Source organism: Dermacentor andersoni, chromosome 3 (genome assembly GCF_023375885.2).
Source record: "Dermacentor andersoni chromosome 3, qqDerAnde1_hic_scaffold, whole genome shotgun sequence".
NCBI classification, from domain to species: Eukaryota; Metazoa; Arthropoda; class Arachnida; order Ixodida; family Ixodidae; genus Dermacentor; species Dermacentor andersoni.
Genome location: NC_092816.1, coordinates 72643713 through 72661107, shown reverse-complemented (window position 1 = coordinate 72661107; position 17395 = coordinate 72643713). Strand labels below are relative to the sequence as shown.

Sequence of the window (17395 nt, the reverse complement as noted above, 5' to 3'; positions counted from 1 at the left end):
TTGTTAACATCTGAAACAGCATTCCAAGTATGCAGCTTGGCTAACCACTTTAATTGTCAGTAATCGTAGCTTTTCCTTCATTTGCTGCATTGTACAGTTAATTAGCTTGCTATCCCTGTTATGCTAGAGTGTGTATTTGCTGTAGAGCGCAGGGTTCTCGTTGAAAAGGCTCGAAACCTTCCCCCCCCCCTCCTCCTTCTCTAGTACTGGGATAAATTTTTATTCAACCGCGAAACTTTCCAAAAAGCCCATATGCGGTTCCTCGGGCTACGCAGTCACGTGATTGAGCGTGTTCCCTTTCATTTCATCATCTTGCAGTATTCGAACGGTATAACCTATATATGTCGACTTCGACGGGAGAATTCTCGAGCTTAATAAGATTCGAATGGCAAAATGACATCCTATTCCTATTAAAAAATGTGCACTATATTCGCACCTCCCCGCTTAATATGTGTTTTCCCCCCCACACGTCCTCTCGCCTCCTCCGCTTCTCGCACCTTCCAGGAAGACCATCATGGTGGTTCTCGAGGCAAGCGGCGACAGCGAGCTGAAATACGCGCCGGGCGACCACATTGGCATCTACGCTGTCAACCGGGACGACATCGTCAACGGCATCGTGGAGCGCCTCGCGCCTGGATCGGCAGATCCGGACGCTGTCTTCAGGGTCCAGTACCGGGACATCGTCCAGAATCCAATCACGGGTATGCGTACTCCTGTATTTCTTTTTTTTTTCTCTTTTGTGGTCATTACCTATAGTACCCACTTCAGCAACGAGTTACGACTGACTATATGGTAAACTTTTTATAGTTACATAGTTCCATAGAAGCCCGCTGTATTTAAAAGAAAAACCACAGAAATATTTGATGAATGATTGCTTAATTCAAGCGATAGCTCGGCGGTTTAAAAGCCTTCTAAGATTCCACTTGTGTCTAAAAAGGTGTCATATTCTGGTTATAGAGATGTCACTAATCTTTTCTGCTTCGGAAAAAGAAAAAGGAAGTTCGCTGATACAGGCACTCAAGTAATTATTTAGCACTGGTGACTGTCATATAATATGATGTGCATATTAGGAGCGTGAATGAAGGGAACCACGTCGAGCTTCACTTGGTAAGCGGCCGTGTTTCTCCCGAGACTGTAGTTTTTGTCCTTATTCTGTGCAGCACAAGGCGATATGAGGCACGGGTTTTCGTCAAGAGGCGGTACCACGTGCATTCCATGCTGCGCTCACACGTCTTTCTTTTTCTTTTCTTTTTCTTTTTTTTCTTTTTTGTTTCTTTGCCGCCACTGTCTGGAACAAGAAAAATTAGGTTGCGCTTTATATGCAGCGACGGTGACTGAAAGGGCTACGAAGACATTGCTCGGGCATAAAATGTGTAGAACGAATAAGCGAACGTATGAAAGACTGAATGCCAAAGGGTGGGAGCGGCGTAGGACTAGCGGTTGTAATCACAAGGAAAGTGCGTGATTATGTGAGCGGCGAGATTGGTGCAGGACAAAAAATGATTGACACGGGCCTTTGCGATGCTGATCACGAGTATTGCGATTTACAATGCGGTGCAAGGGCCATCGGCAAAATAAAATAAGTGAGGTTTGCACGTAAGCTCGTTGGAATTTTGGTCTGCACAACTTAAAAGATGGTGTTATCTAGACAGCCATTGGGAATGTTTTCTCACAACTGACCGGATGAGGTTATCTGAATGCAGCTCTACGCAATCAAGCTGTAGATTTAACAGGACTTGCTACATAAGCGCCGTCATGTTCCTTCCGTCTACTCCTTCATGTGAGGTCGAAATTTTAGCCAGTGCGGTCAAGTCAGCGAAGCAGAATGGGATGCGAAACTTTAGAATTACAGTTATACTGCCCCTCTATCCCTTCTCTTCCAACGTCTGTCATAACGTAGCTCGCTATCCTTAATCTTTTGTCCTGCTCTTGCCTGTCCATTCTCAACTCTGGCCGTTTCGTTCCAAAGCAACTTTTTTATCGACTTTTATGCATGTCTTGCACTTGTTTCATAATCTAGGCCATTGCATGCTGCATCTGTATATGCGTGCGCTCAAATTGTTTCTCGAGTAATCCATGGTACACTTTTACAAGAAACAACAAATCATTCTTTCCATAAAGATTACAGCTCAGTTCTGATAAGGAGGGTTGGAAGATATTTTTTTGTAATTATTTATAATGGATCTCTACCTTACGCGTCTCATCGAAATTCCTTTTTTTATATGACGCTGAAGAAGATCTGAAGTTTGCGTGTAATTACACATTTCCTTTAAGAATGAACCATACACTCTATGAAGCTTTATTTTCAGTTTTTCTTACTTTTCGAGCCTTCACCAATTACATTTTCACTTACCACATCATTTCCTTCTAAAAGTTTGTTTTGCTGTTTGACCTTATTCCTTTCATCGCAAGGTGCAATCAACGGATTTCATTTTCCTTTTTTTTCACGTCCATGTCATTTTATATTTTCTGTCACGTGCATTTTATTCATATATAAGGTCGTAACAGAGGCGTGCTCCTAGGGGAAATTACTCGCATTTAAAGTGGTTCCGCATTGTTTAACTTTCATTACCAACGAAACAAAAAAAGATATCGGCTAAATTCGCGCACTGTTTTGCGCACGTGACGAACTTGCTGAATCGAGCCTCAACCTAATCATTTCCGGGCACGCTGCAGCCCGGACATTATAGATGCGTCGATACCATCTCTCTTATTTGCTGTTCTCGTTAAACCTTTATGTGCATAATTTGGTTCTCCTGTGACGGTGAACCGGTACCCCACGGCGATAAATATCATAGCATGGTCATTTCTGAAAGCGAATTAAACAACTATACTTCGGGCTGAGTCCAGCTTTCAGAGAGTCATTCGAGTTAAATGACAGCAAACATTGAAAAAAAAAAAAAAAGAGCGGATAGATATTGTGAAAGTGCGCTTCTGTGAGCGCCGCTTGCGTTAATTGTTTCTTTCGTAAAAATAAAATCTACTAACTGCGGTGGGCGATGTGTGAGGCGTGTTAACACGACGTGCGCGAGATTGAGTTTTTTTAGGTCTGCAGCTGATTGCGTCTAATTTCTTCTCTCTGTTAGTTTGCCGCGTCACGTTAAGTTTTAATTAGGTATAGGTCGGGGTATCGTATGGCTATTTGAGGTCGCTCTGCTTTTTTTTTTCCTATTCAGCCGATTGGAAGTTAACACCGTGAGATTATCATATGTCTCTATCGTGTATTGCGTCTCTTGCTTACAGTTAAGAGGATATATAAAGAGAGTTATCACGAACTAGTCCTAACTCACCCATTATTTGAGGGGTATACGCTATAAACACTGAAACGTGTTCGTAAACTGTACCTACACCCGTTGCCAAAGAAATACGGGTCACGACTACAGCAAAACGTCAAACATACTTTTGAAAACTGGAACACGAACGTCAATTCGAGTCAAGGTTGCGCGCGTGTAAAATCCGGGATGCGTGCACCTTGTTTTGGGGGAAAGGCAAGGCTTTCGCGGCAATCGAGCACTTTGCATGTTGCGAAAGCCATGATCAACATCGTACATTATTAAATTATGGGATTTTACGGGCCAAAACCACGACCTGATTATGAGGCATGCCGTAGTGGAGGACTACGTAAATATTTAGATCTAGAGCGATGTTGCTCTAAGACATCTGACGTCAGCAAGGTCAAGCAACCTAGCTGACGATATCTAATACAGATTGTATGCTGCTTTCACCAGTGCTTTCTCTTCTTATAAAACGATTAATGTAATAATCACCTGCTCTTAACGACTCTAATCCTCGCGAGAACAGCTCATTCGCACCAAGTGGCCTGCCCTTTTGATTAATGAAGATCACAATAACCAGATCAGCGCTGAAGAAGGCCGCACTACTAATAAATCACCGAGTTAAATTAGCAAGATAATCCTTAGACTATTTGTTTTGCATTGCCCTGACTCTCTCTCTCTCTCTCTCTCTCTCTCTCTCTATCTATCTATCTATCTATCTATCTCTCTTTCTCTCTTTCTCTCTCTCTCTTTCTCTCTTTCTCTCTCTCTCTCTCTATCTCTCTCTCTATCTCTCTATCTCTTTCTTTCCTTGCGAACACGCACTTGAACGGTACTTGCTTGTCGTAACGCTCAGCTGACGTGACACAGTGCCCTTGTTTTTTTGTTTCCATGAAATTATGTGCTTAGTTCCGTTCTTTTTAGGCTGTAGGGCACGCTTTTAGAAAGATAGTCAGAGTGCAGTGGGCTAGTACCAGAAGCGTCGGCGGGAGCGGGGGGGGGGGGGGGGGGGCGAATAGTTTGTGGAAGGGGAAGAAGGGTGAGCATGTTTGGGTATAAGAAACTCCTGAAATAACGCTAATCCTTGTGAGAAAGCGTTCCTAAAACAGAGAGTACAGGTTGCTACGGGGCTAAAAAGACCCTCTGCAAAAAATTCCCTGGCTACGCTACTGTTTATTGCTTGTCTTTCACAATCTGTCCTTTCTTTTCACGTGGGCCGATTAGGCCTGCCTTCTATATTCTTTTCAATCTTTTCTTTTCTCATTATTGCTCGCTCTCCCACTTCCACCTCTTCCTTGCTTCTTCTATCTTTCCTTTATCTCTAATCTCCCTACTTCAATCTTACATCTTGTCATTTCTTGTCTTTGTCCTCTTTCAACGGCAATTCTGTGTTTCCACATCAGTCACTTTCCTTATTCCGTCCTCGCTCATTGGTCATTCTTTTTTTTTTAATGATTAGCTGTTCTTCGCGCCTACAGGGCTCGTCCGTACCTAACGACTTACCTTCTGGCTTTCTATACGAAAAGGTAGAAGAAGAGTGCCGTCGCAAGAGAACACGTGGGGCACATGATGCAAGAAGTGTCCCCCCCTCCCCCTTATCTTTTTTTTTTTTTTTTGCTTCTCCTACCTGCTCGAGCAGGTGTATGCGCTTTGGCGCGTGCGTATTTTCGGGAGTAGGCGCGCTTGCGCTCATTTTCGCGGCAGGCTAACCTGCTCACGCCATTATGCAGCAGCTCAGCTCAAATCAGTGGCAGCGCTAAGCGGCGAGCGCAACGCAGGTTCCTTCTTAACCTCGAAGCTGGCTTCACTGCGTTAATACCCGTAATGAGGCGAAGCCATACCTGCTAATCCTGTAACGGACCAAAAGCTGGGAGTTCGTTAGGAAAGCGTAAGAGAAAAAAATATAGAAAGAGTAAGAAAAAAAATAAAGCAGAGAGCAGTATGCATGGTTCATTTACTTGTCAGATTAAAGAAGCTGTGCTAGGGGAGAGGGGGGGGGGGGCTGAGATCTCTAGAAGAAAGTAAATATTGAAACAATAATATCTGTTATTAATATTATCACATGTAAACACAAAGAAAAGATTTGTAGACAGTCTGGTAACTACCTCCTGAAGTGGTACAGAGCCCGCCTGCCTAAAAGAGGAGTTGACAGGTAAGGCAAAGAAATAAAATCACTGAGCACGTGCTGGTGGGCGAGCTGGTTACGCATGATTACAACGAAGGTGCCAAATAAAACAACGGACATAGGAACGAGACACGAGACAACCACGTAGGCGCCTACGTGGTTGTCTCGTGTCCCCTTCGTATGTCCGTTGTTCTTTTTTTTTTTTGCGCCTTCGTTGTAAAGAAATAAAAGACGTAATTAGGAGGCGAGCCCAACAACCGCACCGAATCAGTGAAACTATTTGGTTGTGTTTAAACTAACAGATTTCACCCAGTACGTTAATATGTCTTGCAAAGTGACGGATAATAACACTTGGATTTACAAAATTCTAAACACCTTGAATTCTGCTACGCTCTGCACATTCATAAAACGTCAAAGTGATATACGTAAGCTCGTCTGTTAAAACAGACATATACAATGCCAAAAAAAGATCTCTGGTTTTCTTCCTTCAATAGGTAACGACAAAAGAAAACTTTAGCGCCCTCTGTTCCTCGATTATTTATACGTTCAAGACGCAAGCCTCCGCGTCCCTATAGACAGCAAAACGTTCAGAACATGCGCTGCACATCCATCACTTCTAAATCCCCTCCGCTGCTGTGCCCTACCGTGCACGGATCTGTAGCACTGACTAGTCGACCTTTCTATTTTTCTTATACTTCAGTGAAAACATTTAAACGCTGCTAGTCTTATCAAACGATTGACAAATGGAAGATTAGGAATGAGGAGGGATTGCCACATAGCAGAAGGTTAGGTCATGCGCGCGCAATTTAATTACATTAATTTCGCAAACACCAACCAACCTTATTCTACTCAATGGATTAGAGCCGTTCCATCTCCATGAAAATATTTAATATCATAATTTGCAGCTTACGGCCATGTTTACTTGCTTTGCGCTTTGTAACGAATTATGAACCTACGTCATAGCACGTGCAGAAATGTCTTTGATGAAGTTGTTCGTCGCAGTTTGATTCTGTGTTGGAAGCAGCGCCTCCGTTCGTTTTAGGGAGCCGACAAGGACTTTTCCCGACACTCGAGAAGATAGCCTAAGCGTAAACTAGGGCAGTAACTCAAGCGGTGGCCTAAACTTGCAATTCATTGTTCTTTTCTATTTTTTGTGGCTACCGAGGTTACGTCTTGAAAAATGCTATCTGTCAGTCACAGACAACGGAGGAAAACTTTTCAGACGCCTGGCAGTGGGCTTGAGTGACTTCTGCGCACAACTTTCAGTATCCCTGTTTGCCGTTCAACAAAGACCTGCACAGAACAAATGCGCATTTCAAATCATCGGGCCTCGACAGTCGCGTTTCACTCTCCCGTTTTTGCCACTTTCTCAGCAGTGTATCTTTCCGGCACCGCTCCGTTCGGGCGTTGCCCACTTGTCACTTTCTTATGTTCTGTCTTCCACTTCATTCTTGTATATTTACTTACGCGTAAAGGTATCGCCTTCCACTCTGAAACAAACGATCAGTCTAACTTCCAATGACAAAGTACGTCTACAGATTTCGGTCCTTTTCTTATTGGTAGACTTGAGCCATCATCGTGATGGCTAGAGCGTCGCCAATCGATAATCGAGTTCTCGCTTAATTTGTTTTTGTTGTGTTTATGTACAGGAAGCATCGAGTATGAGCCTCCTCACTGTACATCTACACAAGCAGAGACGGGCATCTTTACCCGAGAGTAACTTAAAATTATTAAATTATTGGGTTTTACGTGCCAAAACCACTTTCTGATTATGAGGCACGCCGTAGTGGGGGACTCCGGAAATTTCGACCGCCTAGGGTTCTTTACCGTGCACCTAAAAATTTAAGTACACGGGTGTTTTCACATTTCGCGCCCATCGAAATGCGGCCGCCGTGGCCGGGATTCGATCCCGCGGCCTCGTGCTCAGCAGCCCAAGACCATAGCCACTGAGCAACCAAGGTGGTTCCGAGAGTAACTTTTAACGAGACGTATAGTACAGCTGTTAGCCTGGCGGAACAGTAACGATATTGATGTGCTGTGATAGCGAAGGTACTGGCCAAAAAGTTCGAGTTCTTTGTTCGAGCTTTATTTCGCGCCCATTGCTTGGAAACAGAAATAAAAGACAAGGAGGCAAGGAAAGAGGAAAGAAAGAACAATATGACAGATCACGAAGGCTGATATAAAACACTGACAAAGAGTAGCCGTACGATAGTAGCAACAGAAATAAAGATCTTGCGGTGGCGCTAACAAAGAGAATGTTAAAAAATGCAAGAAAGCTTGTTCGGTGACTTGTCAGCTTGCAAACAATGGAAAAAATAAATACGCTACAAGCGGGAAGCCAAGTAGCCACCTTTCAGATTATGAAATTCGAGCGTGCAGGGAATTTTTTTTAGAATTTGGCCGAATAACAACCACTTAACAACGTGCTACCGAGCGCAATCAGAAGTCATTGCTCTTGTACCTTATACTTGCTTTTATCAGCACATAACTGCGGGAGGGTAATGAGACGACAGCACGCTGACTCTTGTCGATGTTAAGCGAAGGCTGACAGTCGGCGCTCGTGTCGTGTCTTTCTGTACAACTGTACTCTGTAATTTTATCTTTACCTCATCACAAGAAGGAAACAGTTCCTGTTTAAGCAAGACTGCAGGAAATTGTAAGTTCTGCATACTATTGAAAGATAAATGTTATGCCTTAGAGTGCGGAGATATTTGCTTTTACGCTTTCCATTGTTCCAATGTATTATTTTTTTCGCGTCGCCAAGTGTTTCATGTCCAGAAAAAGATTGTAATCCGCTATCATACGTTGACTTTCGGCTTTTCTCCAGAAAGCAAGCAGGCTGTGGTCGACTTCAGATAATCAATATGCCAGATAAGTTGTAAATCGCCGTCTTTTGTAACTACTGGAGAGAAAGATTAGTCACTGCAGAACATGTGGACAAGGACGAAGGCAAGCGCTGGCACTTAACTAGGGTATTATTCTTACTATGGCGCACGCCGATTTATTCGACTCTAATGAAGCGGCAATCGACGAAACGTTTCAGGTGACGCCAATTCAAGTAGAGGTCGAAGCAATGAAAGCCAAGCGGAGAAAGAAAATATCTCGTCTCGTGACAATTTTCTCTCGCGGGCGGTTTTCTTGCTCGGAGATTTTTTTTTTTTTTTTTCTCAAGGAAGGGAAAGAGATAAGTAGAAGGCAGGGAGGTTAACCAGAATAACGTCCGGTTGGCCACCTTACACCGGGGGAATGGGAAAGGGGAAACAAAGATAACAGGGAGAGAGAGAGAGGAGGGAAGGAAAGAAGGAAATTGCGGTGAATTCGCTGACGTGTGTGGTCCTACAGAAATTGCATTAATAGTCACAGATGGTCGCACAAGCCCGTCGTCCTTAAGAAGCACAAAAGCGCCTTCACCGCTTTATGGGCCGACGGGCGATGGGGGCGGTGTTCCAGCAGCACCTGCACAGAAAGCGGCCGATTGTCCAGTTTTTGGAAAGCTTTGGCAAGTGCTTGTCTCTCTGGGGTGTATCGTGGACAGTGGCACAGCAGGTGGTCGATGTTTTTTTCGGTGCCACAGACCTTGCATGCTGCACTGTCAGTCATTGTAATTAATGTAGAGTATGCCTTTGTGAAGGCAACTCCTAACCAAAGGCGACAGAGAAGCGTAGCTTCACGTCGAGGAAGTCCGATTGGAGGTCGGAGTTGCAGGGAAGGGTTTAGTCGATGAAGTCGTGTAAGTCGTAAGTTTGGCGAGTTCCACTCGGTCAGTGTGAGACTGCGTGCCAGGTGCCGAAGCTGCCTTGCGGCGTCTGTCCTCGAAAGCGGAATTGGAACGCTGTGCTCTTCTTGGTGTGCTGTGCGAGCAGCGTTATCGGCGGAATCATTGCCACTGATTCCACAATGGTCAGGTACCCATTGAAAAACGACCTCGTTACCTTTTTGTTGGACGTGATGGTAAAGTTTCGCGACTTCGTATGTCAATTGGTCATGGCATCCATGTCGGAGAACTGAGTGCGTGCACTGTAATGCCGGTTTTGAATCACAGAACACAGCCCATTTTGTAGGTCTTTCAGAATCAATGAATTCCAGTGCTCGACGCAGGGCTGTTGGTTCTGCCGCTGTTGAGGTCGTGACATGCGATGTCTTAAACCGCAGTGTCATTCCACGCGTTGGTATAACCACGGCACCAGAAGAACTGCACGACGTAGTCGATCCATCGGTATAGATGTGCACGTGGTTGCTGTACTTCTCATGCAAAAGAAGTAAGCTCAGCTGCATTAGAGCAGGGGCCGGTACGACTAAACTGTTGCCACTTGAAATGTGACTTCGATTGCCGTGTTCGGCGAATTATGTAAATTATTCGCATCCAACCATAAAACGTTTATTGACTGTGAAGGATCATCGACTATAGGTCTAGCAACAACCCTGGAAAGATAAAACAAAACTGTTACACGGATGTAACGGCCTTGCGAAAGCACTTAATAAGCTTTTCGCTTGCTCTCAAGAGAAGTTCGAGCTTTTGGAAACTCTTATTCGTTTTTCTTTTTTGTGTATTTCTCGAGCTTTCCACAAGCGCATTCCACGAGCATTCCACTCGCGTCCTGCGCAGGCGAGCAGAAAGAGACGTGGCAAGACAACGGCCGCCTGCCTCCGTGCTCGCTGCGCGTGGCTCTGCGCCGCTACCTGGACATCACGACGCCGGCATCGCAAGAGCTGCTCAAGTACCTGGCCGCCATGGCATCGGACGAGGGCCAACAGGAGCAGCTGCAGACGCTCGCAACGGTGAGGGGAGCAGTGCTTCTGCCGCAAACGCTGCGTCTTTACTACGCACTCACTTCAGTGACTGTAAAACCAAAAAATAACAAATCCAGCCAGATTGAAAGGTAGCGAAAACACAGTTTTCTTGTAAGCGAGAAAATGATGAAGAGGAGAAATCCGAGTGGCGCCACCTATTTTTGGACTGTGGTACCTCTCACGTGACGTCATCGCTGGGTGATTCGCAAGGAGCGGCGGAGAGTGAGGTCGCTTGAGGTTTGCGTAAGCTCATCCGTTTCGGTGCGGGCGATGCAAGTTGAGGAGAATAAGCCGGACCTCCGGTGGTTCCGCATTGTGATACCGCAGTCACATTCACCTTCACACGTGCCATCAGTTACTGAAGTGTGCTATTGTGTGTGTGTGTGTGTGTGTGTTCTTTTCTTTAGTGCGAGACCATTTGACGAGACAATTGTCGTAACGTCCTGCCAATAAATGCGACTACTGTGAGTTAGCAGCTTTGTGTATTAGATTCTTGAATTTGGAAGCCAACGCAACTCTTCGTTCATGATATTCGTTCGTAACATTCGGTGGATTCCTTCATAACAAGGTACCATGACATGCCACTTCTGCAAGCAAAAGCTATTTCTACTATGCACGCGCCATCGTTAAAGGCATGTTTCTCGCAATTCCTGAAGATTTATTTCCCATTCTCGGTAGGTACCTTGTTCTATTTTTCTTGTTCTTAACAGCAATAGCTGTAACGGCCTTGTTCCCCAACTCATGAGTAAAAGTCCGTCGGCTTTTAAAAAAAAATTGTAGCGACGTTTCACTTCGTGAACGTGGGTTACGCGCCAGCGCATGGTTGCTGTTGCCGAGTTCTTAGGCTGTGCCGTCCTGTCTGACACATCCGAATCGTCGTAAGCCGCCTAGCACGTTCTTCGGGAGTCTGCTGGGCATGCCTAGCCCGCGCCTTTTGCCGGTCTTATTCAGCTCGTGCCCGGCGGTTGCCGACGACTTCGGAGTCGGTCGACTCGCGCTCGACCCGCCGCCATTTGCATTGCTGCTCTGTTCTCCCTCGACACTGGGACTCTCGATCGCCAGAAGAATCCGGTACACCCAAGCGCACACAGAGCCCATGGCAACTGCCAGAGGAGGTGAACCCAGCGCGCCTCTGCCTGCCCTCCTCCTCCGCGACACTCCGCCGTCTTCCTCCTCCTCTCCCCCTCTTCCGCCGCGCGCTCCTACCTACCTTCCCCGGTACGCGCTCCTCTTCTACACCTACAGGCTTCCTCCTCCTCCGGCGCTCGCTTCCCTCTCCCAGTGGCCCCAAGCACTAGCGGACTACAAATTTGCGTCCCTCTCCCTAATCTAGAGCGCTCTAATCTAGCCGATGCGCTTGCGCGTAAGGAAGTTACGCGCCCGCTGCACCAACTTGCGCAGCAGCATCTATATATGTTGCCGAACAGACGCGGTGGTGTCACGAGTTTAACACAGGTGTTACTCACAGGGTTACCACAGGCTTTATACAATATACGCGAGAATATACCCTGTAAAGGTTTGGTAACGTGTCGTCGCTCCTAAACATAAAATAATTGTGACTTTTACGTGCTAAAACAACGATATGATTATGAGGCACGCACGCCCCATCGGTATGCTATCTATCTATCTATCTATCTATCTATCTATCTATCTATCTATCTATCTATCTATCTATCTATCTATCTATCTATCTATCTATCTATCTATCTATCTATCTATCTATCTATCTATCTATCTATCTATCTATCTATGATATTGCGGAACGAATATGCGCTTTCCCCGTAGAAAGAGCGCTACGCTCACACTTGCTGCATTTGCGAACGCGTTTTTCAGAATCTGGAGAAGTACGAGGACTGGAAGGCACACAAGTTCCCGCACCTGCTGGACCTGCTCGATGAGTTTCACTCGGTGCAGCCGACGCCCGAGCTACTGCTGTGCATGCTGCCTCTGATCCAACCGCGCTTCTACTCCATCAGCTCGGCGCCAGAGGCCTATCCGGGCCAGATACACCTCACCGTGGCCGTGGTCACGTACCGGACAGAAAGTGAGCGAAGGAGCTCCCGTTCCGTTTTTTCGCGCACACGCTGGCCTCTTCATTAGCACTAATTGGAAATGCGTCATAGACTGAAGATGTCCAACTTGGCCCTTGGCCGGACGACATGTCAACGAAGCGAGTCATCCGAGCGTTCCTTATTTTATTTTATTTTTAGCAACAAGAATTGAAATAGAAATTTGCATATGCTCATGTTGTGCGGCCTATGCTCATCGTCGCACCTCGTCATATTCTTTTTTTCATCTTCCCCATCCTTCGGGGCAGATTACCACGCTGGAGGACTTTTACCTGTGCGCGTGCCTGTGTGTGTGTGCGCGTGTGCGCGCCCGTGCGTGGGTGTGGGTTCTTTCCTGCAGCTATGCGCGGGACAGGTCATAAAGATGCTAGAGTCGCCAATACCGCTGTGTTCTTTCAGGTGTAATAGCAACGCTAAATGAAAAAAAAAGAAGAAGGAAAGTAAGAAGCGGTTAGTAACCACCATTGACGCTATTCTCGCAATTACTAAACGAGGCGCAAATTTATTTATTTATTTATTTATTTATTTATTTATTTATTTATTTATTTATTTATTTATTTATTTATTCTTGTGTTTGGTTGTTTGTCTGCATTGGAAACGGTGGTAACTTCTATCGCCGGCACTGCCGCTAGAACTGATTATTAAACGAAACGATATTAAAATAAAGAGAAATCGTGTAGTATTTAGAAAAACAATTACTAGTGTTTCAGGGCTTACACACTTGAAACGACCTCAGATTAAGATGGTCTTCTCACTGGCTCGGGACGCTTAATGCGGGAGTGGTGGGCAAGGCATACGCCATGTGGAGCGCTGCTTTATTTGCCATCTTGATCTCCACGCCAGAGAGCTGTAGGAACAACTATGGGAAACCAGGCATATGAGTATACAAACAACCATGGAGACGGAAAGCTGCTGTTTTTTTATTATTATTATTTTATGCCTGCACTTTCACACCCGAAACAGCAGCTATGACAAAAGTTGTGCTGGGTTTGCGAACTTTCTTACGTGCGCAACACACGTGTCCTAATCACACAAAAAAATAATAATCGCAACAATGGCCGGTTGTCGATGCTGTTTTTTGAGCGTTTGTAACCTTTTCTTTTTTTTCAGATGGCACAGGCAAAAAACACTACGGTGTGTGCTCCTCGTTTCTGGACACCATTGAACCAGGAGAGGAGATTGCTTGCTTCGTCAGAATGTAAGCCTCTTTCTGTAAGATCTGTAAATAATTATAGCACTAAGAAAAGGATGCTTTATCGTACGGCTTGTACATAAAGTACAAATCTATGTCAAAGTAATGTAATCTTGATGCAAATTAAGTTATATAATCGTAGTAAAATGGCAATGTTCATACGTCTGTTTTCGCACTGTTTCTATGGTAGTTATCAGAATGAAGAGTAATATCATGAGAAATTGAGGGGTGTCATCGAAAACTTTGAATGGAATGACATAGATCGTACGGTCATGTGCGTGATATTAATTCTGTCATTCGAAACTACTCGTCCCGACAGTGCCTCAATAGTTATTCAAGTTTGAGTATTTCGTTTTGAGTTCTTTTTTCCCGACCATATGTAGCTTTTTTTGTGCGTGATTACTCTACGGCGCATATAGACTGGAAAGTGAGCTTTTCACCCTTGAACACTGGCTTCATTCCTCTTAATGAAGCACACAAATTTACAGAGTTTTCTTTTATCCTTCCCGACGGTTAGCGCGCCGAACTTCCACCTGCCAGAACAGAAGAACGTTCCCGTGGTGCTCGTCGGACCGGGGACAGGCATCGCCCCCTACAGGAGCTTTTGGCAACGACGCTATTGTTCTATGCAGGGTGTCTACCAAGAAGGTACGTCCACGATGTCACATCTAAGAATACGAAATGGTGTATAGAGATAGATTATAGGACGACAAATTGAGCTGTATAGTTGCTAACGATTCACTGCGAGCAGCACCGCTTAAGACGAGGACAGGAGGACAAGAGCCGCAAGACACATGCTAGGCGTGCGCTTTGTGGCCCTCTTCTCTTCGTGTGTTCGCCTTAAGTGCCGCTGCCCACAATGAATTGAGATTCACCCTTTGTTCAAGCGTTGCTTTCACTTCGTAGAGTGAAAAAGCAATGGCCAAAATTAAGTTATAGTCCCACTGTCTGTGAACGAAGTAGAGAGGCGGTCTCGCTACTCTGACCACTCAAACGAAACGAAGTACTCATGGGAAGATTGAAATTTGTAGGGATCAGTTGCGGTTGGACAAGGAAAGCCTCAGCCTGGAACCAACGTTTTCACAAGGGGAGCTATCTTCGTCTGACAAAGTCAAATCAGTTCGTCGGAAACGTTGGCTGCAGGCTATTGTTACTTATATAACAGTTGTAGCCGCTGTACTACGCACCCAGAGCGCTATGTTGGCATTGACCGCTCGTAAAGCGACAGGAACACTGGATGCTACTAAAGCACGAAAAAAAGCAAGCTGTAGCATGAAACGGTCACAGATTTTATAACGAGCACGACTGACCCCTCCGTGGGATTAATCTTTTGTGCCAGAAAAGCGTGCGGCGTTGATCACACCTTTTCTTGGCCTTTTCTTCATACTCTCTTTCAGGACAACCGTTCTACGAAGGCCAGATGGATCTCTACTTCGGATGCCGCACAAAGGAATCGCAGCTATACGCTGAGGAAGTGCAAACAATGAAGGACGCGGGCGCACTGCGGAACGTCTTTCTCGCCTTCTCCAGGGTTCCAGGCCAGGAAAAGGCATGTATCAAGAACGCTGTGGTTGGTTTAGGTCGATGCTGCTACAGCAAATTCAGTATCAGTGAGCATCAGACGTTTGTCAGTTAAGCACAGAGTCTTTAACGTCACATTGGCGCTCAACGCGGAGCTCCTATTCATCACAATGCAACAAAGGAGTGTTATGCTCGCGTTTATGTCGAAGACAATTTATAGCGCTGAAGCAGCAGAGCCCGACACACTGTTCAACGAACGTTGGCGTATGACGTTGGGCACCAAGGTTCCTGGACAGAAAATATATCCTCATTAGAATATGAGTTCTAATACCAGCTGCCTAAGTTACGCGCTTAACGTATCTTGGCACGGTTACCTTCCTTCGAAACCAGTATGAGTATGGCACGGCTGAGTAAAAACAACAAGAAAATATTGAGTTTTAAGTGCCAAAACCGCAACATGATTAGCGACACTGTAGTGGCGCACCATGTATTAACCGTGACCACCTTGGGGGTTTTGAACATGCACCCCATACACTGAGGACGAGCGTTTTCGCCTTCTGCCCCCGTCGCAACATGGCTCCCGCGGTGGGGATCGAACCCGCGACCTCGTTCTCAGCAGCGCCACGACACAGACACTGAGCTACCGCGACGGTTATGGTTGTGTTAGAGAGGGATTAGATAGATTGATTAGATAGCGTGGTGCATCGCGCTGAGCGCCAATGATATGTCCGAAGGTGCCACTCTTGGCATCATCTACTGCCAAACTATACGACACCGATTTCATTTTAAGAATCCGCGGCTAATGCTGCGTCATTGCGGTGCAGTGCTACGTCCAAGATCGGCTGCACGAAAGGGCCGAGGAGCTGTACAAGCTGCTCACGAAAGACAACGGCCACCTGTACGTCTGCGGCGACGTCATCATGGCCGACGGTGTCAACAAGGCGGTGCGTGCCATCCTGCGAGACCAAGGAAACATCTCGGAGGAGAAGGCTGAAACGCTCATGGACAAGCTCAGGGTATGCGAATTTTGCTGAAACGTGACTGCATGCTACTGATGCTTAGGCTTGCATGAAGACAAAGAGCAGCCTCGAGTCAGCCTCGTACTTTGAGCTAAGCTCGGCTGTAAGGCGCAACTATCATTGTGCCCCGAAGCCATATTGTAAGAACAAGACCCCGCTACCATATGTATCATGAGAACAATTATCGTTGAGTGTGCCTGCGTGTCTCCCTTATTTATGGTGAAATCGCATTCCTGCCAGTATTCCCTAAGCAACTTACACATCCGTAGATTGCACGATTCGGCCTATTTACACAGGCCCTGCTGCAAAATTCATTTAACTATGATGACCCTCGCCAAGGTTCAAAAATTAACGCCGTTAGAATGGCTACGAATATACAATGCAACGATTTCAGGCCTCGGTTTTTAATAACTTGAAAACCTGGGCCTGAAATCATTGCATAAAAAATAAAAGAGCTGTAGTATAGTTGGAAAAGTGTTTCATCCGAAATATATGCTAGTCTTATGCTGTGATCGGACTACTTTGTTTCAAGAATTGTTCTTGGATCATTCTGTGAAGTGACAACTGTTTAGAACTATTCCTCTGTGTTTCGATGGTCATATTGGCCGGCATTCTTGGCATAGTATCAGGCCAACTGGCAGTATTGCGACGCTTGTGTATAAGTGTAAAGTACCACATAGGAATTGTAAAGCAAATAAATGAAAGAAGAGGCCTCTTGCTGCCACTTAATACGGCTCAGAAGTTCTGTTCCGAACATTACGGTGGTCTATAGTAGCTATTTATAGAAAATCTTAGGAATAATATTGTGCTAACTACGATGGATGAGGGCTAAAATTTGACCGCAGTTGCGCTCTCTTGTCGGCAGTGATGAGTGCAGCGCGATGTCAAATGTCACCACAGTTGCTAAGGTCTGTCGTGTACCACGAGAAGCGCTTTGTGTTACATAGTCGCTTCAGTCAGATTTCATGTGCAGTCGGCGTCAAGTTGCAATAAACTAGCTCACAAATGACTTGCACTGCTGAGTACCTTCGAAGAATATATCTGTTTAGTTAATTGCGAGGAACATTATTGCGCGTAAGCATTAATTTTTTTTTTCTAGAGGGGTGATTCCCAAAGAGATGAATGAGTTAGATATCACTATGTTATCGGCAACATCGCATTGCTGCAATGTAAGAACGGTGCTCCCACATCAAAGGCCCTTGTTCGACGAACAATCCAATTTTCCTCGCACCAGAAAGGGAATATAGTAGCCAAAAGCATATTGCTTCAAAGTTGTCTTCTTTTGGCTCCAGTTAGCCATACATACGTATTTGAATAATCGTCAGATGCTATAGCTTTTGTCTTCAGTAATATTTTTTTACGGAAGATACGGCAGAAACGTAAGGTTAGAAACGCTGCGACGT

General features: G+C 45.4%; 1 protein-coding gene across 1 annotated transcript in view; it reads left to right on the top strand.

The window, feature by feature from the left end:
* Positions 1 to 17395, top strand: part of Nos (Nitric oxide synthase) — a 452800-nt gene that overhangs the window by 421087 nt on the left and 14318 nt on the right. The window contains exons 19-25 of the mRNA XM_072287201.1: positions 505 to 701; positions 10007 to 10179; positions 12025 to 12235; positions 13371 to 13458; positions 13970 to 14100; positions 14850 to 15001; positions 15798 to 15989. Coding sequence (XP_072143302.1) covers positions 505 to 701; positions 10007 to 10179; positions 12025 to 12235; positions 13371 to 13458; positions 13970 to 14100; positions 14850 to 15001; positions 15798 to 15989 — 1144 coding nt within the window. The remainder of the gene's footprint in view (positions 1 to 504; positions 702 to 10006; positions 10180 to 12024; positions 12236 to 13370; positions 13459 to 13969; positions 14101 to 14849; positions 15002 to 15797; positions 15990 to 17395) is intronic.